The sequence below is a fragment of the Pongo abelii genome, chromosome 5 (genome assembly GCF_028885655.2).
Source record: "Pongo abelii isolate AG06213 chromosome 5, NHGRI_mPonAbe1-v2.0_pri, whole genome shotgun sequence".
NCBI classification, from domain to species: domain Eukaryota; kingdom Metazoa; phylum Chordata; class Mammalia; order Primates; family Hominidae; genus Pongo; species Pongo abelii.
Window position 1 is genome coordinate 37,727,700 of NC_071990.2, and position 25,462 is coordinate 37,753,161.

At 45.5% G+C, this 25,462-nt stretch overlaps 1 protein-coding gene across 3 annotated transcripts in view; it reads left to right on the forward strand.

Annotated features, from left to right (window-relative positions):
- CMTR1 (cap methyltransferase 1) overlaps nt 1-25,462 on the forward strand; it is a 50,080-nt gene that overhangs the window by 18,100 nt on the left and 6,518 nt on the right. For all 3 annotated transcript variants that reach the window (XM_009241826.4, NM_001132511.1, XM_024247869.3), the window contains exons 6-20: nt 567-638; nt 1,812-1,906; nt 2,005-2,077; nt 7,377-7,575; nt 8,330-8,448; nt 10,313-10,409; nt 10,734-10,866; nt 11,593-11,772; nt 19,800-19,856; nt 20,625-20,682; nt 21,196-21,264; nt 22,248-22,379; nt 23,293-23,415; nt 24,082-24,173; nt 24,887-24,955. In XM_009241826.4, the coding sequence (XP_009240101.1) occupies nt 567-638; nt 1,812-1,906; nt 2,005-2,077; nt 7,377-7,575; nt 8,330-8,448; nt 10,313-10,409; nt 10,734-10,866; nt 11,593-11,772; nt 19,800-19,856; nt 20,625-20,682; nt 21,196-21,264; nt 22,248-22,379; nt 23,293-23,415; nt 24,082-24,173; nt 24,887-24,955 (1,568 nt within the window). The remainder of the gene's footprint in view (nt 1-566; nt 639-1,811; nt 1,907-2,004; nt 2,078-7,376; nt 7,576-8,329; nt 8,449-10,312; nt 10,410-10,733; nt 10,867-11,592; nt 11,773-19,799; nt 19,857-20,624; nt 20,683-21,195; nt 21,265-22,247; nt 22,380-23,292; nt 23,416-24,081; nt 24,174-24,886; nt 24,956-25,462) is intronic.

Here is a 25,462-nt window from a genome sequence, read left to right on the forward strand (position 1 = left end):
TCCTCAATAATTTTTATGAGTGTAAAACCTGAGACCAAAGAGATTGAGTTTCACTGGTTTAGAGGTGGCTTCACTCATTTTGGGGTTGCACTTGATACCCCTGTGAGACCCCTTAGCATCCCTGTTTTCTGAAATGCTACCAGGTCAGTGTCTGGTATCATGCATTTGTACTCATCACAGAGTGAGAAGCTTCCTGGTGGAAGGACAAGCTTTTGTCATTTGAGGCATTCCCCATCCTTCTGCCTCCATGCTCCAGGGTTAGACAGCTTGAATGTCTCCTTCCTGTTTGGTGTTCCCAGCCTCAGCATTCATGAGTCTTGTGTCCATATGGTGCTCTACTCAGAGCTCCTGGGAGGGGGGGTAAGGGGGTGCTTCATCTCACAGCCATCTGGAGAATAGCCAGAGGGATTTACGATTTTCTCTTTCCCACCCTTCAGGGATTGATGTTTCTTGGCAGAGAACCAAGTCCCTTCTTGCTCTACTTACTTGGAACCCTAATTTCTTCATTCATCCCCGACAATTGCAGTCACATGTGGTCATTACTTACTGCTTTTTTCTCCCTGTAGAGAAAGATGATTATTGAAGATGAAACAGAGTTTTGTGGGGAAGAGCTGCTTCACAGTGTGTTGCAGTGTAAGGTAAGGTCTTGTGGCTAGAACCAGATAATGAAAGCCTTGTGGGAGGTGATTTGCTGGACTTTTCCATTTCTCCTTTGAGTTGGTTGTGGGAAGCTAAAGTTAAGATTTTTGCTGGAGATCAGATGCATAGCTTGGTTTATATCTGCAAATTGTCCTTTTCCTGGGTGACTGTTCTGCCATGTGGGTGTTGTGCTGTCCCTGTGGTCAGCAGCCAAGAAAGGATCTGCCTAACCTCAGTGGGTCTGTTCATTGTAATCCTGAGAGGGCCTGGTGTAGTAAAAGGTTTGGAGTCATTCCTTAGCATCAGATAGACCAGGATTCAAATCCAAGATCTGCAGCTCTTTGCTGTGTGACCTTGGCCCGGTGGTTTTACCCTCTCTGAGTTTGAGTTTCCTCATCTATAAAATGAGGGGAAAATACTTTTTTCTCAGGGTTGTTGTGAGAGCTAAATGAACTAGTGGGTGTGAAGTACCTGGGTAAATGTTAGCCTCCCCTTGACACTTTTTGTCCTAATTGAGAATCACATTGTGTGTGGGCAGAATGAGCCAGGGAAACTCTGAGGAGGAAATGGGTTGGTGAAAAAGGCAGGCCTCAGACTAGCCTCACAGATTTTATTTTTTGGCAGGCATAGGGTTGGGAATATCCATAAGGTAACTGGAACTCAGGTAATGTGAGGATTTCTTTATCTAGAAAGGAAATTAGTCAGGGGAGTTTGAGAGAAGGGATCGCTACTGTGTGGTAGGTGCCATCAGAAAACCCTAGTCTTGTTTATTTGTTTCTCCTCTCTCTAAGTGAGGTCTAGTCAGGTAAGCCTTCATACCAGAGCTTTGATCCCTTGGAGAGTAGCTGCTGGTATGGGATGGAGAAACAGATTTACTGTAAGGATTAGCAATGCCCAGAGGTGGCTCTGTGTGTAGCAGCGGGTACCGTTTTTTAACCACTTGCCATGTGCCAGGCACCTGTTTACATTTTTTTTTTTTTTTTAACCAATTTACTGGCAAGGTAGTTGAGAGAGTTATTGAGCAGCCTGTGTAGGGTCACACAGTGAGACATTTCAGAGCTGAGATGCCACAGGAATCTTGTTCCTTGGAGGGCTGTGAGTTGGGCTCTGCAGGCTCTTAAGGTCCCTTTCCTATCCTGGAATTCACCTTGAGGTTCTGATTCTCTGGGCAGAGCGTGTTTGATGTCTTGGATGGGGAAGAGATGCGGCGAGCTCGGACTCGGGCCAATCCCTATGAGATGATCCGAGGAGTCTTCTTTCTAAACAGGTTTGCTGACATTTCCCTCCCCTCCCCTGATGCTCCCTGCTCTACCTTTTCAATTGAGCCTAGTACATCTAGTACTTTTCTGTCTTGCTTTATTGCAGGGCAGCAATGAAGATGGCTAACATGGATTTTGTGTTTGATCGCATGTTCACAAATCCACGGGACTCTTATGGGGTGAGAACAAGATTCTGCTTCTGAATTCATGGTGCTAAGAGGGCTTAAGCTTCAGTGGCTCAGCCATTGCCATTTGTTCAATGCTAGGAGAGTATTCTGACTGTGTGATGGAGATACTTTGCTTTGAGCTCCTCAGATAGGGTCCCACAGTGCTTCTGTGGTCCCAGGAGTGAAGCAATTGTCTCCAGGGCTTCAGTCCTGGAATCCAAGCCCCTAACCTTACAGAAGGTAGAGTGGAAGGGTGAATACTGTTTTTATATAGCAAGCTTATTTTCCAAATTGAAACTTGGTGACATCACATGATTTGGGTGCTGTTTCTGGTAATGAGAGGGGAGTACTGGGAAATATGGTTTGAGTGTTGGATGAAATGTAGGCATTTCAGTGGGCATTTTCATTGATCTATTTAAAATCAGTGTTGTATCTGAAAATCTAGCCTGTGTTGTTGGAATGTGGTGAGGAGGGACATGACATAGCATTTATGAAGCAGGATGGATTACTTAAGTTTATACCTTCTTTGGGCCTCAGCTGCCTCATTCTGAAATGAGCCGTACTAACCTGCCAGAGGGCTAGGGTAGAACCAAAAGGCTCTTTAGATTTGTCCCAGCACTAAGACTGTAATTTTAGACTGGGCCACTTTCCTTCTCTGCCTCTCTGAACAAGCTTTGCGTGGGATCATAATTATAAGGCTTTGGCCCTTTTCAAGAAGTGGTAAAGCAAAATGAGTTTCTACTCTGCTGCATCTCATTTCTCTGAACATAGACTCTCCATAGTGATAGAGAAAGAAAAAAAGGAAATTTCATTCTAGAATTCCCTTCAGGGTTTCAAAGCATTTTTACCCGGTCCTAGAAAGTTACTTTTCTTTGACAGTGATAGGGCCAGGAGCCAGCTATCCCCAAACCTGTTTCTGCTTCACTCACCCTCATTCCATTAGACCCCCTGATTATCCACTGGCTAAAGAAACTTTATTTTCCAAGTTCTTTAATGTTTCAGCTCCACCTACCTAACTGCTTCCTCCTTGCTGGTAAAACTGGCATGTAGCCCCTCCAGCCATTACTCATTTTTCACTCCCAGGTCTCCCTTCCCATTCTCCAGTACCAGCAGGCAGCACAAAAGGGCTGTTGGAATTAGCATCTTGAGAAAATTAGGTTGATATAATGTTGATTTAATTTTCTGAGCTCCAAATGATTTCCTTTAAACCCCTGCCTGGCAGAGGAGCTCTGTCAAGCTGATGGGAAGTCACAGTGTCTTTTTTGGCTTTTGAATACAAATGCCTCCAGCAGCTGGTATCTGGTTATTGCCTTTTGCTGTCATGAAAATGAAGTAGGCACCAGGGTTGTACCATTCAGGTTGAGGGTAGAGATGTTAGTTACATAGGAAAAGGCAGCCGTGTTTGTAATGCTTCAGGCAGCTTCTTGACCTGAATTGATTGTTAGTGGCCACGGAGAATTGCCCTTTCAGAGATGTTTCTCTACGCTTCACTATAAAAAAAGTGATTTCTCTTGAGCCCCTAGTATTTTATTTTCTCTTTTCATTTCCGTTTTCCCCTGAGGACCAGAGTTACAGCCAAGCCCAATAGGCTTGGTGTGGTTTTCAGGCAAGCAGAGACACTAGAGCAGTCCCCAGCAGAAGAGGGAGTGGCTGAAGGCCCAGGCACACACCCATGTTTGCTAGGGTCATGTGGCTCTTGGATCAGGCAAATTATAGACTAAGAGCAGGAGAATTTGAAGCTTGGAATGTGGAGAGGTCAGGAGGAGATAACAAGTGATGGAGAGAGCAGACTGAAGTTTTTTTTTTTTTTTTTTTGAGACGGTGTTTCGCTGTTGTTGCCCAGGCTGGAGTGTGATGGCACGATCTCAGCTCACCTCAACCTCCGCCTCTCGGGTTCACGTGATTCTCCTGCTTCAGCCTCCCAAGTAGCTGGGATTACAGGCATGCGCCACCACGTCTGGCTAATTTTGTATTTTTAGTGGAGACAGGGTTTCTCCACGTCAGGCTGGTCTTAAACTCCCGACCTAAGGTGATCCGCCTGCCTTGGCCTCCCAAAGTGTTGGGATTCCAGGCGTGAGCTACCACGCCCAGCCAACTCTGAAGTTTTTAAGTAGGTCTTTGGTGCTGCAGGTTATGGTAAAGGAGAAAGGGGAGGAAAATAAAGAAGCTATAAGCAAGAACTGGAATAGACGAAGGAGGGAAATTTAGATCCTTGGAGTATATGGAAGCATAGTATAAACTGTTACATTATGTCAGGGGTTCGAGTGCCTGGGAATGTTGTTGAGACAAGAATACATTGTCTGTGAAGCATTGCAGAAGACAACTGAAGGTAGATCTCTAAGTTTCAGTCCTAGCTGAGGAAATTAGACATCATTTGTCTAATTTCCATTGAGTGTGGAGTGCTGCTGTACTCACCACTGGAAAGAGAAAAACATGGAAAAGGATAAGAGTTTTGACTCTGAGGAAGTTGATCTGATTGAGTACAATATCATCTTGCATTAATTGTTTAATACTTTACAGTTTGTAAAGCTCTTCAATATAGGATACTTTATTTAGTCCTACAACGGCCTGGAGAAATACCTGCATCAGTCCCCATTTATAACTGAGCAAGCTCAAGCTTAATGACTTAAATTGTGTGCTTGTCCTTGACTGCACAGTCAGTAAGTAGCAGGGCTAAGAACCCCAGCTGTCCTTCCTGTGAAAAGACTTCCTGGCCATGACTTATAAGGGCCATACATCTTGAAATCACAGAACGAGGTCATATTCTTGCCCCCTTTTCAGGGGTGAGGTGTTCGCATCGATCATTCTGCATCCTTCTCCCAGTCTTCCTTTGGACCAGTGGTTCACTTAGAGGGCACGGCCAGTGGCAGGGAACCTTGCTTTTCTCTCTTTGCAGTATGTGTAGGGCTTAAACTTGTGACCCCTGCTTCATTACCACCATGCTGACTCGAAGATGCTACATAATGTTCTTGGCAAATACCATTAAGTCTTTTTTGTGTGGAAATGAATATAATCCAAAAAGATGAATAATCGATGGCTCAGGAACAAAGAATGCTGGGGCGGCTTAGTAAGGAAGTGGGGAAAGAACGATTAAGACCCAGCATGCCTGGAGTGGGCTTGTCACGGGATGATGACATTTATTTTTAGCTAAAGTCACTTTCTCCGGAGACTTTTTCACTATTTTGATAAAGCCAGATAGCTATCATCAGAAGAAAGGCCCATCTCACCTAGAAGTGATTGGGTTGTAAACATTAATATGTCTATTTCTTTCTTGGGACAGTTTCCCCTAAAGCTTTCTGATCGTTATCTAGCAGCTGCAGAACTCCAGACCAGCACTCAGCCATGCCGAACCTGTATAGAGGGAAGACTGAGGTCCCTAAGCCCCTTCTGGCTGAGTGTTCATCATGGTCTGAGGCCAACTGTAGTCTTTTGCAGTTACTCACTTGTAGAACTCAATCTTTTGTTGTTGTCACCAGCGCAAATGGTTCACCCTGTCTGCTGTGGAGGGTGGGTAGAATTTCACTGTCTAGGGCTCAGGTGTGGGTAAGAGCATACCTAGCATTTGCGTAAGAGAAGTATAAACATACAATATGGTCCAGTACTGGGTTCAGCATAAATGTGAGGTTAAGAGATAAAGCTAGGCTGGGCATGGTGACTTACACTTGTAATTCCAACACTGTGGGAAGCTGAAGTGGGAGGATTGCTTCAGTCCAGGAGTTTGAGGCCAGCCTGGGCAATATACCAAGATCCTGTCTCTAAAAAAAAAAAAAAAAATTTGTTGAACATGGTGGTGTGTGTCAGGGGTCCCAGCTACTCAGGAGGCTGAAGAAAGAGGATTGCCTGAGCTCAGGAGTTCAAGGTTTCAGTGAGCTATTATTGTATCACTGCACTTCAGCATGGGCTGAGTGAGACCTCATTGCCAAAAAAAAAAAGAAAAAAAAAAACTGGGGAGAGAGAGCGAAAGCTACTCAAGGGGCCACAAATGTAATTATGCCAAAATTCAAATGATGATTAGTCAGTCCTGAGTTGGCTGGGTGCTCCGAGGGTTGCCTGGAAGCTGCCGTTGCTGCACACCAGTATTTCCTTCCCTCTCTGTCTTGTCAGCTTCTGACTGTGCCCTGCTCCAACCCCACACCCAGCGCTGGGCAGGAGAAGAAAAAGGAGTGCAAAAAGGAGAGAGACCAAATGCAGTGTGGTGTCTTGGATTGGATCCCAAACAGAAAAAGAACATTAGTGAAAATCTAAATGAAGTCTAGAGTTTAGTTAATAGTAAGGTACCAATGTTGGTTTCTTAGTTTTGCCAAACATACCATGGTGTAAGGTGTTAACAAAACTGGAAACTGGGGGAGGGGTACTATCTTGGCAACTTTTCTGTAAATCTAAAATTATTCCAAAATAAAAAGTTATTTGGGATTTTTTAAAAGGTGGTTGGGAGAGCCGAGGAGGAAAGGGAGAAAGAAGACAGAGGCTATGATGGGAAAAGGGAGGTTCCTGTGGCTGGGAGAGGGTGTTAGAGCCCCCCAGCCTTTGGTTGGACAGAAAGACCTGAGTCTAGTGGCTAGGCCAACTGGACCCTGATTTAGCTTTGTTGCAGACTGGCTGTGAACAGATTACTTTGTGACTTTGTATCTTGGTGCCTCTTTTCCCTATCTGTATATGTGGAGCATATTCTGTTCAGTAGGACTCTTGAAAGGCAGGATATGGTGAGGAAAACACTCTGAGAGATAAAAAATGTAGTCAGATACCCATAAATATTTTTTTTTGTTTTTGTTGAGACAGGGTCTCGGTCTGTCGCCCAGGCTCAAGTGCAGTGGCGCGATCTCAGCTCACTGCAACCTCTGCCTCCCGGGTTCAAGCAATTCTCATGCCTCAGCCTCCCAAGTAGCTGGGTTTACAGGTGTGCACCCCCACACCTGGCTAATTTTTTGTATTTTTAGTAGAGATGGGGTTTTACTATGTTGGCCAGGCTGGTCTCAAACCCCTGACCTCAGGCTATCTGCCTCTCTGGCCTCCCAAAGTGCTGGGATTACAGGCTTGAGCCACCACGCCCGGCTCCATGAAGATGTTTTTATGAGGAGTCTGAGCCAGGCCTGGTGATGTGATAGGCATTGTGGGTATTTTGAGGGTGGGTGAGGCAATACTAAAGGGTGTTAATCACCAGAAGATACATTTCCTGAGTGCTGTGGCCCTGGTGGGAGCTTTGGATTGTACTTGCCGAAAGGCTTATTTTACTCTCCCTGCATTCTCCTTCCTGTTCCCCATTGAGCTGTCTTGTTTTCCTTCCTCTCCTGTCCTCCACTTGCCTTTGCAGAAGCCACTGGTGAAGGACCGGGAAGCTGAGCTTCTGTACTTTGCTGACGTCTGCGCAGGCCCAGGTGGCTTCTCAGAGTATGTGCTGTGGAGGAAGAAGTGGCATGCAAAGGGCTTTGGAATGACTTTGAAGGGCCCTAATGACTTCAAGCTGGAGGACTTCTACTCTGCTTCCAGTGAACTCTTCGAACCCTACTATGGTAGGGACATTGAGGAGGGTACTAGGAGGTATGAGGGACAGCCCCTCTATGGGGACTTCAGGTCAGAAGCAGTTGTTATCCACATGCCATATTTTCTTTCCTAGGTCTCTTACCATGGGCTTCACAGTTCATATCAGAATCTTGGTTCCCTCTGGACTATCCCTTTTTACCCTGGGCCTGCAGAATACAGGTCAAACACTCCCTCAGCAGATTCTCATCAAGGCCCTATTAATTCCTCCTTTCAGGAGCACTCTGCTTTTGTGGTAGCAGGAGATAATGAAACTGCCTGATCTCTGGCTGAGAACTGGCAGGGTTATTAACAAATATAAACCCACGCCCATCTCTCGCCCTCTGTGCCAGGTGCAGAATGCACTGGGTTGCAGACAGCTCGGCAACCCACAGCAGTCCCTCTGCTCTATGTTGATTGTAATTTGACAGCAAATCCTAAGTCCTTTCTGAACAGTCCTTATTAAAAAATTGATGCCTAAATGTAGGTGCCTTAAACACAACTTGGGTCTTAAAGAGAAAGTTCCACGAGTTGATGACTTTTGACTGGTCAACTCCTTTGGGGCTGTGTTTCATTATAGCAGAGTACTGTTCTTCCTCCTGGTCCATCACTGTAAGGGAGCCTTGCAGGATGGGCCCTAGTTCTTGAGACACCTGATGCCCGTGTTCACTGACCCAGAGCACTCGTGTCCCAGCTCCTGACATGTATAGGGCAGATGAACTCACTACGACTCTTGTATTCTGACAGGTGAGGGTGGGATTGATGGAGATGGAGATATCACCCGCCCAGAGAACATCTCTGCTTTTCGGAATTTTGTCCTGGATAACACAGATCGCAAGGGTGTCCACTTTCTGATGGCTGATGGGGTAGGTTACCTTTTTTCCATAGACTGATGCATTAAGGATTTGTTATTTTAGAGGTTTGAGAATTGTTTGTTTTATCTGGTTCTTTAGCTGCCCCCAAAGATGGTATTTCACAGTTCAGATTGTAGGGAATGCATTTTTATTCTTTTTGTACATTTTAAAAATGATAATTGTGTAGAGACTGATGTTGTGGATACCTTTGCCTGGAGCAGGGTGATCTTGGTGTTGCTCCTGGTGGAGGCTGTCTATACGTGGTCACCTGTAAGCCTCTCATAGGCTGACAGATGGCCACCTAACCAAAGACGGCAGCACAGGGGAATCCACAGGAGGCTTTTGTCAGGGCTGGGCTACAGTGAATGTTCAAGAGGCCTTGTCTACGGGTAGCTGCTTGAGGCATAGAGGCAAGCCCATTGCAGCTTTGTTCAGCAGAAGCTCTCACCCAGTAATCTGACAATGCAGGCATTCCTTTCTGGAGTGAGCCACCACTTACTCTAGAGGAAGGACAGGCAATGTGGGAGCTGCTCCAGGGTCATATAGCTAGAGTTGAGAAAAGCCTCTGGGACTCTTTGGGTGGCCTCTTAAGCAGTAGCTGTGTGGCTAGTGAAGGAAGGTGGGCAGGATGTCAGCATGATATCCAAAGATGCCTAGGCTCACCAAAGCACTGTGCACAGCAGGGAACAACAGATGACAGGCTTGGGGCTGGCTGTGAGGGAGGGGCTGCTCTGGCTGAGCAGATGTAGGAGTCTGATAGCGCTTATGAGGCAGCTGTTGCCATGCGGCAGCTATAGAGTTGGAAGCTCAAGGGCTTTCTGCTTCAGCACTTCAGCAGTGTAGAGGGGTGACCTGGGCTTTTTTTTTTTTAATTGATCCCATAATCAGGCATGCATTTTGAGTAGCATCTTTAAGTCTGGAAGACACTCCTAAACATTTCTTATCCTGAATCCTTTAGCTATCACTTTTGTAGAACTGAGTTAGGGACACCTGGGGCGTGTTTAATAGAGGGAGCGTCCTTTTTTCTTTATTTTATTGTAAAAAACACAAATTTGATCATCTTAATCATTTTTTAAGTGTTAACAGTAGTGTTAAGTCTATTCACACTGTTGTGCAACAGATTTTCAGAAGTTTTCATTTTGCGAAACAGAAACTGTACCCATTTAACAACACTCTGCCACCCAATGTCCCCTGGCCTCCTTTACTTTTATGTAAGCCTGACTCTGTCTCCTGCTGGGATCTCACAAGGAGGGAGACCACTCTAGAAATAGCATCACACATTCTTTCGGTAAATACCCTGGCCAGAGAGTCTGCCAGCTGGAGAGAAGAGGCACCGTGGTCTTAGGACAGGAAAGGGGGTATTATAAGTAAAACCTGAGTCAACAGAGAGAGATTACTGTGACTAGGAAAGTTAACTTTTCTCCTGTCATCAGAGTGGGAAGCTGAAGCAGAGTGTTCTCACTGCACTCACTCCCTGGTCTTGTTAGGACTCACCAGAGCATTCGGTTTCCTATGTTGTGGTTGACCTCTGACTAGCCAATATTTTGCCTCTGTTCTGCCTTACTCTTCCCTGGATTCCCATGAGTTAAAACACTTTCTAAACCATCTCCTTGGAAAAGCAGGCTTGGTTCCAACCCCTGAGAATGATAGAGCAGGAAAGTGGAGCTGGTCCAGTAGTAGGCCTGGGTCCTGTGCTTACTCCATCTAACAAGCCCAGTGACCTTCTAAAATAACTCAACACTGAGCTGCTTCTTCATCAATCAGATGGTGATCAGTGAAAACACTTCAAGAACTCTTGATGAAGATGAGGTAGTGATGTTATTCTCAGTTCTTCTCCTTTCTCTTTCCCACCCCATTCCTTGTGCTCTCATTTCAGGGTTTCTCGGTGGAGGGGCAGGAGAACCTGCAGGAGATCCTCAGCAAGCAGCTGCTTCTGTGTCAGTTCCTCATGGCGCTGTCCATTGTCCGGACAGGTGACACTTCCTCAGCTGTCTCCTCACCCCAGGACCCACTTAGAGGCCCTATTGGACAAGAACATGTACAAGGGGTTGGTGGGGAAGTTAAAAAAATCTACTTATATTAGATGACAGGTAGCTAAATGAGTAATTTAGGGAAGAAAGGGCTGTGGAATCCTCAAAGTCCCCTCCAAAGATGGTTCTCTCCCTTAAATTGTCTCTGAGTTTTAACAGACCCAGGTGCTGGTTTCCTTGACTTTGTCATATTTACTCCCAAGACTACTTCACCCATCTCTTGGAATAGACCCATTGGCTGCTTTTGGTGTTTTCTCTCTAATCTAGGAGGCCACTTCATCTGTAAAACCTTTGACCTGTTCACACCGTTTAGTGTGGGGCTTGTCTACCTGCTGTACTGCTGCTTTGAACGAGTTTGTCTCTTCAAGCCTATTACCAGCCGTCCTGCCAACTCAGAGAGGTGAAGCCTTTCTCTCTATATTAGCCAGATTAATTGGCTAAATGTCAGAACAGCAAATCACGGTGCATCTCTCTGGCATGACCTCTTAAGCTACGTTTAAAACCTTTGACTTTAAAGAAGTGATGAGAGCCAACAGGATTCAGCATTCCTGGATCTTTTGGTCTTGTGATATGCCAGTTCAGCCTCTGCCTCCTTCTTCCAAGCCTTATGCTCCATGCTTATGTGAGGGATTCTCAGCTTGGCCAAGGAGAAGGTGACCAATAGTAGGGACACTTCAGGGGTCTTGGGCTGGGAAGGGGCAAGGAGCCGCTATCCAGAGGCACTACTGGGGTCCCAGTGTGACACTGCCCACACACAAGGTGAGAGAAAATGCAACCAATCAGAACTGCTCGGTGGCTTGTCACAAACACATATGTCTGGGCCTTCTCCTGGGAGAGTTTGATTCATTAGGTCTGTAATTTAACAGACTCCCCAGGTGATTGTGACACAGCTCGTCTGTCACAGGGAAGTTAGGAACTACTGCGATAGAGAGTAGAAATAGAGCTTAACAGAGAAGGATTTGAGGGGAACTTTAGCACCACAAAGGGTCCGTGTTGTTCTTTGTGCGTAGGCCTAAGGTTGAACAGGGAAGCCGTTAAGCTTTGTGATTCCACAAAGGGTTGGGGGGAAAGGAATGTATGGGGAGGAAGCCCTTGCTCGGTGGAGTGACAGAGTATCTCCTGCCAGGTATGTGGTGTGCAAGGGCCTGAAGGTGGGCATAGATGATGTTCGGGATTACCTCTTCGCAGTGAACATTAAACTCAATCAGCTGCGGAACACGGATTCTGATGTCAACTTGGTGGTCCCCCTGGAGGTGATCAAGGGAGACCATGAATTTACTGACTACATGATACGGTCCAATGAGAGGTAAGCCAATGGGCTGGTTTTTGCTGGTAACGCGGAGGTCCTAAGGAAGACCAGAGAGTGAAAGACTGAATGGTTGGCTCTTGGTATCACTTTGTCAACCCTGACAAATTGGCAACTGGGTTTGGTCTGCTGGTTTCAGGGCTCCCTGGGACTTTGGTTAGTTACCCTCAGGGACCCCCTTCCTGCTGCCATGCCCTATCCCAAGGGTGGCAGGTAGGTGCCTGGCTAGTAGAGGCCTGCCTGCAGGAGCCTGTGTATAACAGTGAAAGCTGACAGAGCAGCCTGTGTCCCTGGAGGCAGGAGTAATTTCCCTTTAATTGCTGCTGTTTGTAAAAGGCCATCATGCTTGTTGCCTGGTGAAGTCCCTGTTTGGAGGCAGGAGATGAATGGAAAGCATGTGTACAACATGCTTTGGAAGTGCTCAAACTTTTGCCAGTTCTTCATGAGTTCCCCAGCTGGTGATCCAAATGCTATTTTCTGTATCTTCTTTATTTTCCCCACTCCCTGTTAGTGGTAATAATTTAAAGTTGTGACATTTGGCTTAGTTTTCTCAGTGGGCAGGCGTTAGAAAAAAGTGTTTGGAGATAGGCTGGAGGGTTGTATAGTAGCAGTGATTCAATAGAAGGTGCTCGCTTAGGGGGCTAAACAGGTGTTGGAAAGGCCTTAGTTAAGAGTCCAACCTTAAGTCCCCCAGAGAAGTTTGAAGATAGAGGTGGCCGTGGAGTATCATAGAAGGGGAGGAAGTCTTTATCCTATTCTCTCCTGTTTTTCCAGTATTGCCTGGTGTTTTAACTTTCCACAGTACTGCCATATAAGCTCCCTCATTTTGATAGCAATGGTAGGCACCAAAGTGGAGCAGACAGTAAACTTCAGCATGTTATAGATGAGGAAGCAAACAGGCCCAGGGACCTGCCTGGCTAGGGCTTTGTAACACTTCTGAGTTATGCAGCATGTCTTTTGGCTGAACAAGTGTGCATAGATGCATGGCAGAACTGGAATTCTTTTCAGTGGTTCTAATAACACAGAGTGTTTAAGCAACTCTATAACCAGCTACTTTTCTTTTTCTAAAAAAGTTGAGGTATAATTCTGTAAGCGAAATGCAAATCTTAAGTGTATAATCAGTTTACAAATGCATATATCCTTGTAGCCTACATCCCTATTAAGATAAAAAATGTGGCTGGGCGTAGTGTCTCACACCTGTAATCCCAGCACTTTGGGAGGCTGAGGCGGATGGATCACGAGATCTGGAGATCGTCTACCATCCTGGCTAACATGGTGAAACCCCATCTCTACTAAAAATTCAAAAAAAATTAGCCAGGCGTGGTGGCGGGCGCCTGTAGTCCCAGCCACTCGGGAGGCTGAGGCAGGAGAATAGCGTGAACCCAGGAGGCGGAGCTTGCAGTGAGCTGAGATCGCGCCACTGCACTCCAGCCTGGGCGACAGAGCAAGACTCCATCTCAAAAAAAAAAAAAAGATAAAAAACGTTTCCATCACCTAAGGAAATTTTCTTGTGCCCCTACTCAGGCAACCCCAAAGTAACCCCTCTTCTGATTTTTATCACCACAAGTTAGTTTTACTTTCGTATTTTGTGTCTGGGATTTTTTCCTCTTCATGTTTTTGAGATTCATTCATATTATGTTAGTTGGTTTCTTTTTCTTGCTGACTAGTATTCCATTCCATTGTAGGAGGATTCTTTTGTCAATGGCCACTTGAGATATTTCCAGTTTGGGGCTGTTACGAATGAAGCTGATACAGACATTCTTGTACAAAGCTTTTGGTGGACAAATGTTGTAATTTCCCTTGGGTAAATACCTGAGTGGGAAATTCTGGATCATAGAGGAGATGTATGTTTATTTTAAAATACCACATAGTTTTCTAAAATGCTGTGTGTGTGTGTGTGTGTGTGTGTATATAGACACACAATAAAACAATGTATATGTATATAGTATACATATAATGTGTATATTATGGCCGGGCGTGGTGGCTCACGCCTGTAATCCAGCACTTTGGGAGGCCAAGGCGGGTGGATCACCTGAGGTCGGGAGTTCGAGACCAGCCTGGCCAACACGGTGAAACCCCATCTCTACTAAAAATACAAAATTAGCTGGGCATGGTGGTGCATGCCTATAATCCCAGCTACTGGGGAGGCTGAGGCAGGAGAATCGCTTGAACCCAGGAGGCGAGGTTGCCGTGAGCCGAGATCGCGCCATCGTACTCCAGCTTGAGCAATGAGCGAGACTCCATCTCAAAAAAAAAAAAGTATATTATATATAAAAACAATAAAACAATTTATATATATTGTTTTATTCTCCTTCCAGCAAAGTATGAAGTTCTGATTACGTCTTTGTCAGCATTTGGTATTATCAGTCTTTTATTTTAACCATTTGGTGCGATGTAGTGTTATATCATTGTGGTTTCAATATGTATTTCTGTGACAACTAATTATATTGAACCCCTTTTTATGTGCTTATTGGCTATTTGTATATCTTCTTTTATGAAGTGCTTCTTCAAGTCTTTTGAACATTTTTAAAAATTGATTTGCCTTTTTATTAAGTTGCAGGAATTATTTTACATTCTGGATACAAGTCCTGTGAGTAGCTGGAGTAGCTAGGATTACAGGCACCCGCCACCACCCCCAGCTAATTTTTGTATTTTTAGTAGAGACAGGTTACAGCATGTTGGCCAGGCTGGTCTCGAACTCATGACCTCAGGTGATCTGCCCACCTAGGCCTCCCAAAGTACTGGGATTTCAGGCATGAGCCACCATGTCTGGCTGACCTTTGGCTGTTTTTAATTGTTTTTTGTTTGTTTTTTTGTTGTTGTTGTTGAATTGTAGGAGTTCTTTATATATTTCTGGATATTAATCACTTGTCAGATATGTGATTTGAAAATATCTGCGATTCTGTAGGTATTTTTTTTTCCCACTGCATTGATTGTGTCCTTTGATGCACTGAAGTTTAAAATTTTGATGTAATCCAATTTACCAATTTTTTTCTTTTATTCCTTGTGCTTTTGGTGTTATATGCAGGAAATCATTGTTAAATTCAATGTCATTAATCTTTCCTCTATGTTTTTTTTTTTTTTTTTGAGACGGAGTCTCGCTCTGTTGCCCAGGCTGGAGTGCAGTGGCGCGATCTCGGCTCACTGCAAGCTCCGCCTCCCGGGTTCACGCCATTCTCCTGCCTCAGCCTTCCGAGTAGCTGGGACTACAGGCGCCCGCCACCACGCCCGGCTAATATTTTGTATTTTTAGTAGAGACGGGGTTTCACCGTGTTAGCCAGGATGGTCTCGATCTCCTGACCTCGTGATCTGCCCGCCTTGGCCTCCCAAAGTGCTGGGATTACAGGCATGAGCCACCGTGCCCGGCCTTTCCTCTATGTTTTTAAAGAGTTTTACAGGTTTTTTTTTTTTTTTTTTTTTTTGAGACGGAGTCTTGCTCTGTTACCAGGCTGGAGTACAGTGGCACAATCTCAGCTCACTGCAACCTCTGCCTCCCGGGTTCAAGCAATTCTCCTATCTCAGCCTCCCGAGTAGCTGGGATTACAGGTGTGTGCCACCACGCCCAGCTAATTTTTGTATTTTTGGTAGAGACGGAATTTCACCATGTTGGCCAGGATGGTCTCGATCTCTTGGCCAGGATGGTCTCAATCTCTTGACTTCGTGATCCTCCTGCCTCGGCCTCCCAAAGTGCTGGAATTGTGGGTGTGAGCCACTGCACCCGGCCGAGTTTTACAGTTTTGTCTGTTACATTTAGATCTTTGATTCATTTTAAGTTAATTTTTGTATAGAGTATTAGGTAAGGGTCCTTCTGCATGTGAATATTCAGTTTTCCCAGTACTATTAGTTGAAAACACTGCCCTTTCCCCATTGATTGGTCTTGGCATCTGTCATTTGACTATATATATGTAAGAGTTTATTTCTGGGCTATCTCTTCCATTGGTTTATGTGTCTATCTTTATGCCAGTAGTAGACAGTTTTTATTACTGTAGCTTTGTAGGAAGTTTTAAAATTAGGAAGTGTGAGTTCTCCAACTTTGCTCATCATTTTCAAGATTATTTTGGCTATTTGGTGTCCCTTGAGATTCCATATAAATTTTAGGATGGGTTTTTCTATTTCTGCACATAAGTGTGTATATATATATATATATAATTTTTAGTATTATAAATTTCCCTTTAAGGATCCTTTAGGGCCAGGCACGGTGGCTCACACCTGTAATCCCAGCCCTTTGGGAGGCCGAGGCAGTTGATTACGTGTGCTCAGGACTGAGTTTGAGACCAGCCTGGGCAACATGGTGAAGCCCTGTCTCTACAAAACGTACAAAAATTAGCTGGGCATGGTGGCTTACACCTGTGGTAGCAGCTACTCAGGAGGCTGAGGCAGGAGGATCGCTTGAACTCAGAAGGTAGAGGTTGCAGTGAGCCAAGATCGCATCACTGCCCTCCAGCCTGGGTGACAGAACGAGACCCTGTCTCAAAAAAAAGGATGCTTTAGCTGAATCTGCTACATTTTGATATGTGTCTTTTAATTAACCTATGGCTCATATATTTTAAATTTTTTCCTTATGATTTGTTCTTTGATTCATAGATTATGTATATGTGTTGTATTTAATATTCAGATAATTTAGGATTTTCAAGATACCTATTAGATTTAGTCACACCATTCTCAGAGAATGTATTCTGTATGATTTTGGTCTTTGAAACTTAATGAGGCTTATTTTATGGCCCATCACATGCTCTATCTTGGTGTTGCTTGGCATAATGTTCTATAAATGTTAATTTGGTCAAGTTGGTTCATAGTGTTTTTCAAATCTTCTAAATCTTAACTGATATTTTGAGTACTTATTCTGTTAACTGCTAAGAGGGTTGTTAAAGTCTTTAACTATGATTATTGAGCTGTCTGTGTCTCCCGTTAGTTTTGTCAATTCTTCAGCTATTTGGGATCTTTGTTATTAGGCACATGCACATTTAAGATAGTTTTGTTTTCTTGATGAATTGACCTTTTATTGTGATGAAATACCCTATTTATTTCCAGTAATACTCCTTGTCTGAAAGTCTGCTTTATCTGACATTAGTATAGCCACATAAGCTTTCTTTAGCTTAGTGTTTGTATGGTCTTTTTTTGTCCTTCTACCTTTGTCTTTATGATTAAATATGTTTCTTATAGACAACATGTGGTTGAGTCTTACCTTTTTGTCCAGTCTGATCTGGATAAAAGTCTCTGCATTTTAATTGGGGTGATTGGTACATTTACATTGTGTGTAATTATTAATGTTTAGCTTTAAATCCCCTATCTTGGTTGTTTGATTTCTATTTATCCTGTCTGCTCTTTGTTCCTCTCTTCCTTTCTTCCCTCTGTTTTGTGGGGGGGGACTAATTCAGTATTTTTTAATAACTAATTCAGTATTTTTAAAATAATTCAGTATTTTTTAGTATTCCTTTTTATCTCCTTGAGGTTTTTTAGATGCCTTTTTTTTTGCTATGTTTCAATTGTTGCTCTAGAGATTACAATATGCACCTTTAAGTAATCAGTCTGCCTTCCAAAACTATTTCATTGTTTTATGAACAGTGTAAGAACCTTACAACACGATACATGCTATTGTTCTTTTGTCTTTGTGTTTTTGTTTTTATATAAACTCTACTTTATATTGTTACTATTTTTACTTTAAACCGTTCAGTCTTTTAAAGATGCACACGCATGCACATATATATCTAATTTTTTTTAAAAAGTCCTTGGTATTTACTGACATACTTAGCCTTTCTGGTGTTCTTCATTCCTTCCTGTAGAACCAGATTTCTATTTGGAATCATTTCGCTTCAGCCTAAAGAATTTCTTTTAGCCTGTCTTTGTAGTATAAGTCTGCTGGAGACTAATTCCCTGCTTTTGTCTATTTAAAAATGTATTTAGGCCAGGCATGGTGGCTCACGCCTGTAATCCCAGGACTTTGGGAGGCTGAGGCAGGTGGATCACCTGAGGTCAGGAGTTCGAGACCAGCCTGACCAACATGGTGAAACCCCGTCTCTACAAAAGTACAAAAATTAGCCTGGCATGATGACGGGTACCTGTAATCCCAGCTACTCGGGAGGCTGAGGCAGAAGAATCACTTGAACCTGGGAGGCGGAGGTTGCAGTTAGCCGGGATTGTGCCATTGCACTCTAGCCTAGGTGAGAGAGTAAGACTCCATCTCAAAAAATAAATAAATAAATAAAAATAATGTATTTAGACTGGGCATGGTGGCTCACGCCTTAATCCCAGCACTTTGGGAGGCCAAGGCAGGTGGATCACCTCAGGCCAGGAACTTGAGACTGGCCTGGCCAACATGGCGAAACTCCCTTCTGGCAAGAGAATCGCTTGAACCCAGGAGATGGAGGTTGCAGTGAGCCGAGATCGTGCCACTGCACTCCAGCCTGGGTGATAGAGTGAGACTCTGTCTCAAAAAAAAAAAAAAAAAAAACTATTTATTTCCCTTTCATTTTTGAAGGATATTTTCACCTGGTATGGAATTTGAGGTTGATATTTTTTCTCTTAGCACTTTAAAGATGGAGTCTTGCTCTGTTGCTCTGTTGCCCAGGCTGGAGTGCAATGGTGTGATCGTGGCTCGCTGCCACCTCCGCCTCTGGGGTTCAAGTGATTCACCTGTCTCAGCCTCCCGAGTAGTTGGGATTACAGGCGCCCACCACCATGCCTGGCTAGTTTTTGTATTTTTGGTAGAGACAGAGTTTCGCCATGTTGGTCAGTCTGGTCTCGAACTCCTGACCTCAGGTGATCCGCCAACCTTAACTTCCCAAAGTGCTGGGATTACAGGTGTGAGCCACCGCACCTGGCCTAATATATTGTTTTATTCTTTCCTCTGCTTCTGGAACTCCAATTATGTTTATGTTAAGCAGTTTGCTATTGTCCCCAATACCTAGATGATCCGGGTTTTTTTTTCACTTTTTTTCCTCTTTTATGTTTCAGTTTAGATTTCTGTTGACATGTCTGTCCTCAAGTTCACTGATTCTTTCCTCTACTGTGTTCAGTCTGCCAATCCCAGCAAAATAATTATTCATCTCTAACATATTTTCATTTATAGAATTTCTATTTGCCTTTTAAAAATATAGTTTCTATATCTTTGCTGAAAATCTTCACCTTTTTATATATGTCATTCACCCTTTTTTTTTTTTTTTTTTTTTTTTGAGACGGAGTCTCGCACTGTTGCCCAGGCTGGGGTGCAGTGGCGCGATCTCAGCTCACTGCAAGCTCCGCCTCCTGGGTTCACGCCATTCTCCTGCCTCAGCCTCCCGAGTAGCTGGGACTACAGGCGCCTGCCACCACGCCCGGCTAATTTTCTGTATTTTTAGTAGAGATGGGGTTTCACCGTGTTAGCCAGGATGGTCTCGATCTCCTGACCTCGTGATCTGCCCGCCTCGGCCTCCCAAAGTGCTGGGATTACAGGCGTGAGCCACCGTGCCTGGCCGTCATTCACCTTTTCCAGTAGATCTTTTAACATGTTTATCACAGTTATCTTAAAGGCCCCATATGAGAATTCCAACATTTGGGCCATCTCCGGGTCTTGTTCTGTTGGCCTGTTTTCCCTCTTGTCAATGGGTAGCATTTTCTTGCTTCATTGTATGCCTCATAATTTTTTATTACATGCCAGACATTATGTGTAAAGAACAGTGAAGACTAAAGTAGAAAGGGTGGCTGTTAGTATACATAGGTCGAGTAAGCTTAGTCTATAGTTGAACTGAATCTGGGCTTTGAATGAGCTCACCACTACTTTCAGATTATTTAAGGGTGGGATTAGAAGCTTCCTTTTAGTAGGACTTGGGATCTAAGAACTGAGTGACCCGGTTTTCCTGTTCTACCCTCATCCTTCATTAAGCCCCACATAACTGCACTGTGGGGTAGGGGTGTGGGTTTCTTTCCCAACTCTCCAGCTCCTTCACCAAATATAGATGGCCACTGCTCCAGTTTAACCTCTCTGTCCTGATGTCAGTTACCTGTCTTTTTTGGTAATCCTGAGATCAAATAATTTTTTTTTCTTCTAGCCACTGTAGTCTGCAGATCAAAGCTCTGGCGAAAATCCATGCCTTTGTTCAAGACACGTGAGTGTTGCCCACTTTTCAGAAACCACCTATTTCAAGGGAAGATCTTGCTTTTCTTCCCCACAAGCTCTTTGTTTTTTTCATTTCAACAAACATTTTAAAACACCTACTTTAGCTCATACTCTGCTGTGGTCTCTGAAGGATGCCAGAGAAGCATATGACATGAACCTTGTCCCCAGATACTTTACATTGTCTTTGGGTAGATAAGAGTAACCCAGGAAAAGGATACAGGAAAGGTTATTAACAGTGCATCAGAGGGTGTAGAGTGGCATAGCACAGGTAGAATACATAATGTTCAGGGGACACAGAGTAAAGAGTGATCAAGAGAGGAGAGGTAGGACTGATCAGAGAAACCTCGGGTAGGGGGTGAACATAAGCTAATTCAGCTTTGTGGCGCATGGTGACATCCATTGGGATGGGTTTAGTGTGGCCTGTGTCAGCACAAGAGGAGCTAGAACATGCTGATGGGTGATTGAAAAGGGTGTCGGGGAGGACCCTGGCATCCAGGTGGTCTGGAGGGCACTTTCTCCTTTCCCATTGTGGTAAGAAGGGCAGGTAATCCCATTTTGTGTATGTTTGAGCTCCTGTCTTCAAAAGGAGAGCCTTGCATGTGTTGTAATCACGCTGGGCCAGTGGCAGCATAGTGACTGCGTGTACACTCACATGTTCATTCATTCAGGCCTCCTCTCTATGGGATATGAGGGGTGCACAGGGGGCACTCCTGTGCCTCTTAGAGATTTTAATCACTAACTGGCTTCATATTCCCAGGACACTGAGTGAGCCTCGACAGGCAGAGATACGGAAGGAGTGCCTCCGACTCTGGGGGGTAAGTATCTTCCCCAGCCCATTGCTGCTTCAGGGCAGGGAAGCCATAGAGAAGAATGGGGTTGACTCCCAATCCTGTCACCTTAGGGTCTCTCCACATCCAAAAATATCTGCTACCCTCACAGCATCCCAGAAGTTGACATCTCGGCATTGTTAGTAGTTACCTCCTTGGCCCTTTCACTGCTGGTTTGGCCCTGCAGCTGGGTCAGAAAGGACTAAGGGGTGGGGTGTGGGGAGGTGGGCCGGTGTCAGTTTTGCAACTGGTGGCCCCATGTAGCAGCACTGACAACAGAGAGCCCCAGAGAAAAGGAAGTAGCCTTTGGGGTGCGTTGCCACAGGGTCTGAAAGGGAGCAGTGAGTGAATTATCCACCTCCATCCCTGTCAGCCTAGCCTCCTTTGTTGTGTGCCATTCCTCCTCCCCAGTCTGACCCTATCCTCCACCTGCATACACTCATACATGGTCTTGGTCAAAAGGGCATTTGAAAGTCAAAGCTCTTTGCTGTCTTATTTCAGATCCCAGACCAGGCTCGTGTGGCTCCTTCTTCCTCTGACCCTAAATCGAAGTTCTTTGAGCTAATCCAGGTAAGACTGGTATCTGTGGTGGACATAAAAAGTTAGAGATCTGTCTCTAGATGTGGATGGTATCACTGAGGCCCCAGATGCATGGTCTCCAGAGGGCTTGTGCAGATGCCCCCCATGGGCTCTAAGGGGCGGAGCTAAGGCTGCCACAGGTGGGAACCTTTGGTATAGGGTGTTGAATTCCCCAAGAGCACAGTCAGGCCAACGGAAGATTCTCATGTTCAGTACTTGTGCTCAGCATTCCTGCCACCCAAAGGGTGGTTCTGGCTGTGTCACCCTGGCAAGTTCAGGGTCCTGTGGGATTTGCCTACAAAGGAGACATAGAGTGTGGGATAATCTTAGGCAAGGGAGCTGGGCACAGGGTGAAGGGAGCTGCCAGGGAAGCCCACAGCAGGGTTGGCCTAACCCCAGGTTCTTTGTCTTATTTCTGGTGAGGTGGTCCTCAGAGTTCTTTTGCCATGTTTCTTCCTACCACTCAACCTCCAGCTTTTACTTGGGCCTCATTTAAATCTGTCCCAGATCATGGGCAATTGTGCTGGTTTTGTGGGGGTCAGGGAGTAGAGACCGAGGTTCAAGATGCCCTCAAAAGAATAGTATGTGTACATTTTTCTAAATGGGGTAAAGAGATCACTAAACTGTTCCCAAACCAACTGCTGGAGAATCCTTGCTTTTAGTTTTATTGAAGGGGCAGCTTTTATATTCTGGTGACATTTTCTTATAGGTCTGGTAAATTGATCTGTACTTGGGGACTCAGTGTTCTTTCCTTTTCCAGCCTCTCCTGATAGGTCCTCCAGGAACATTCCAAGCAGATGGAAATAGATCCCATTTAGTGCACAGTTAGGTAGAGAAGGGGATGCAGGGGAGCATATTTCAGACAGCCAATGCTTTCTGTCCCTTACCTTGTCGAGCCTGCCCCCAGCCCATATAGGCACCCATACTGTCCCTTCCCCCAACCCGGCAGTGTTTTCTCTGACTCGTGGCTGCAGGGCACTGAGATTGACATCTTCAGCTACAAGCCCACACTGCTCACCTCTAAAACCCTGGAGAAGATCCGCCCTGTGTTTGACTACCGCTGCATGGTATCTGGCAGTGAGCAGAAGTTCCTCATCGGCCTGGGGGTAAGTCTGCAGCTGGCTTCCTGCCCAGCTTGGGATGGTGGATTTGCCCTTTGTGGAATCTGGACAGCTGCCTGCCACACTTGGTACATGTTCTCTTGGCATTAAGTAGCTGTTGCTTTGACACTAGTGAAGGTATTTCTTGAAACTTCATTTCCTTTCTTCCTCTGAGTTTGCCAAGTGTCATTCATTCATTCTTTCATTTGTTTCTTCAACTCTGTGCATTGCTAAAAGGAACACTGTTACTTTTCTTGTGATACAGAGCTTCCCAGGCTAGCAGAGTGGTCAGCAGGCTAATCTGGCTTGAGCCCATGCAGCCATTCCTTTGCAACACGACCACCACCCCATGCCATCCCCTGTCGTGCAAAGACACTCCCTGTCCCTACCCTGGGCCCCCTGGAGTCTAAAATTAGGTGAGGGAAAGCCTTGGCAAGCTCTTTATCTTACTTAACTGGGTAAAGTCATTGCTTTTTCTTTCAACTCTTGACTTGTGTTTCTATATAATTTGATCCTGTCTTCCTCAGTTACTTCTTTTGTGCCCTCTCACACTTTGTCTTTTTCTCATTTTACTTACTCTTTCCTTCTCTGCTCTCTGGACTCTTCACTAAACCCACCTTAGACATATACGAAACTGGATCTTTTTTGAGGGCCACTAATTATGAACTTAGGTCTTTTGAGTGGTGCCCTGCAACCCGTTCCAAGGCTGAGCCAGATCTCTGCTTCTCTTCTGCTGAGGCACTGGAGAACACTACTATCATTATCAGTATAATGGATTTAATCTCTCATAGACATTTTCTTGTGACATGTCCCAGTCCCATCAGTTTGTAGCTGCCAACTAAAAGCTCTTTTGAGAAGTAATCCTCTTATCCCTCGATCTCCATGCCTTCCTTACCTGGCTGTTTCTCTCTGCCTGTAGAAATCCCAGATCTACACGTGGGATGGCCGCCAGTCAGACCGCTGGATCAAGCTAGACCTGAAGACAGAGCTGCCCCGGGACACTCTGCTATCTGTGGAAATTGTGCATGAGCTGAAAGGGGAGGTCAGAGATGGTTCTGCTCAGGTGTTGGCCCTGCAGCTAGGGGACTAGGGGGCTGCTGAACCTGGCCTTTTGCCCTGAGTTAACTTGGTTACATTGTGTGGTGGCTGACAGGGCCCAGGGCTGGGGTAAGGGTTTATAATGACTCTTTCTCCCCGAGCAGTTGCTCTAAGCCATAGTGGTTCAGGTAAGGAGGAGCGCAGTCTCTGTGCGTCAGAGGAGACCTCGATTGTCTCTGTGCATTGAGGGCCCTGGTGAGTCTACTGGGTATTTTTTAGCAGCTGATTTAGTTTTTGACCAGAGATCCCTTGGGAAACAAGAGACTTGTTATTTCTCAGGAACCATGAGTATGAAATCTATATGGTGACATTCAGAACAGTCAGTAGGAACAGTTGGCAAGGGGGGTAAGCCAGATCCAGGCAGCAGCCTCACTGGGTTTGAGGTTCGAGGGGCCTTATCACCCAATGCCTTGGATCTTACCCTGCTCAGAAGCCCAGGCCAGTCTGATGCTGAGGAGCAGCTGGGAGAGAGACAAGAGAAATATCCTGCATTTAGAGCCCTACCCTTCCCCCAGCTGTAGGCAGAATGGAGCCAGCATGCCATGGTGGGTAGTGGGGGCTGAAGGCTGATGCCTGGCAGAGTGGGCAGTGTACTTACTTATCCTTCTAGGGGAAGGCCCAGCGGAAGATCAGTGCCATCCACATCCTCGATGTCCTTGTGCTGAATGGCACCGATGTTCGGGAGCAGCACTTTAACCAGCGGTCTGACCTGGGCCCCAGGGTAGGGAGGGTGGGGGTAGGCCAGGGCAGCTTGGGAGGACAGTGGCCTCCCAAGGTGTGGCCCCTCATCTAGGCCTTCTCTGCTTGTTGACATCCTAAGAGTTTCCCTCTCCCACCCACTGGCTGGTCCCAAAGTCAGGGTGAGAATTGGAGTTGCCACTTCAGAGTTTGCTAGGGCTTGGGCCCTGGTTATCAGAGATAACAGCACACTCCATTTTGCCACAGCTGCTCAGGTTGAGGTATTTATGTTAAAGTTGAGCAAGAGGATGACCTTGCAGGAAGAGGGAGTACTCCTTGGAAGAAATATCCTGTGCTTGAGTGGTCCCATTTAAGTTGCTCATCTGAGTGGGTGCACTGTGGTGTCCATGCTTTGGGGTGACAGGGCAGACACATACAGTAAAGATGATACTTGAAGTTCTAGTGGAGGTGACTGAGCACAACTGAAGGCACACTTCAGGAAAACCAACCGACATAGTGAAATTAGAGGTCAGAATCCACAGGGGTGGGGCATGAATAAAGACGTCGGTGGAGAAGGGCAGGGCGGGCTTCCTGGGGGACATGGGTGCTGCCTCTTGGAGCAGTCTTGCCGCAGATTCAGAAGGTTCTCCTACTGGAGCTGTGAAAATGCCCTGGGGGTAGGGGTGCTGGTGGAGGCATCCTTGGCTTGCCTCTGAGAGAGACTGTTTGGATTGTAGAATTCAGCTTGCTGAGAAATTTGTGAAAGCTGTTTCCAAGCCCAGTCGGCCTGACATGAATCCCATCAGGTGAGCATGTGGTCCCTACCCTCCATGCTTCTTTCTGGCCAGTACCTGCTGCTCCCGTCCAGTGAGGGATGGGAGGGCTCAGTGGAGGGCACTAGGCAAGTGGGTGTTAGAGACAAGACCATTCTTGCCGTGAAGTTTGTTTGGGGGTGCTAGGTAGGTGACTTGCCCCAGAGCATCTCCCCATCCTGCCTGGCAGTGGGTGAACTTCATTCTGAGGGGTTAAGGCATCCTTGTTTAGGACCCACGTACTTCTGAGAGTGCCAGCCCACCTCATGAATCACCCGTTGCCACTTGAACATTGTTAGCACATCACCTGGCCTTTTAATTTTTTTTCAGGTAAGAAATGGGTGCTGAGGGAATAGGAATTTTGAACATGAAAAAGAGAAGGATGGTTTGGGGGAATGGGACCCCCAGTGCTGAGGGAGAAGGAGGCCAGGGTTGTTGTAATGTTAGATAGTGGGAAAGTTCCAGGACCCTGAGAGGGAAAGGAGGAAGAGAACAGAGTCA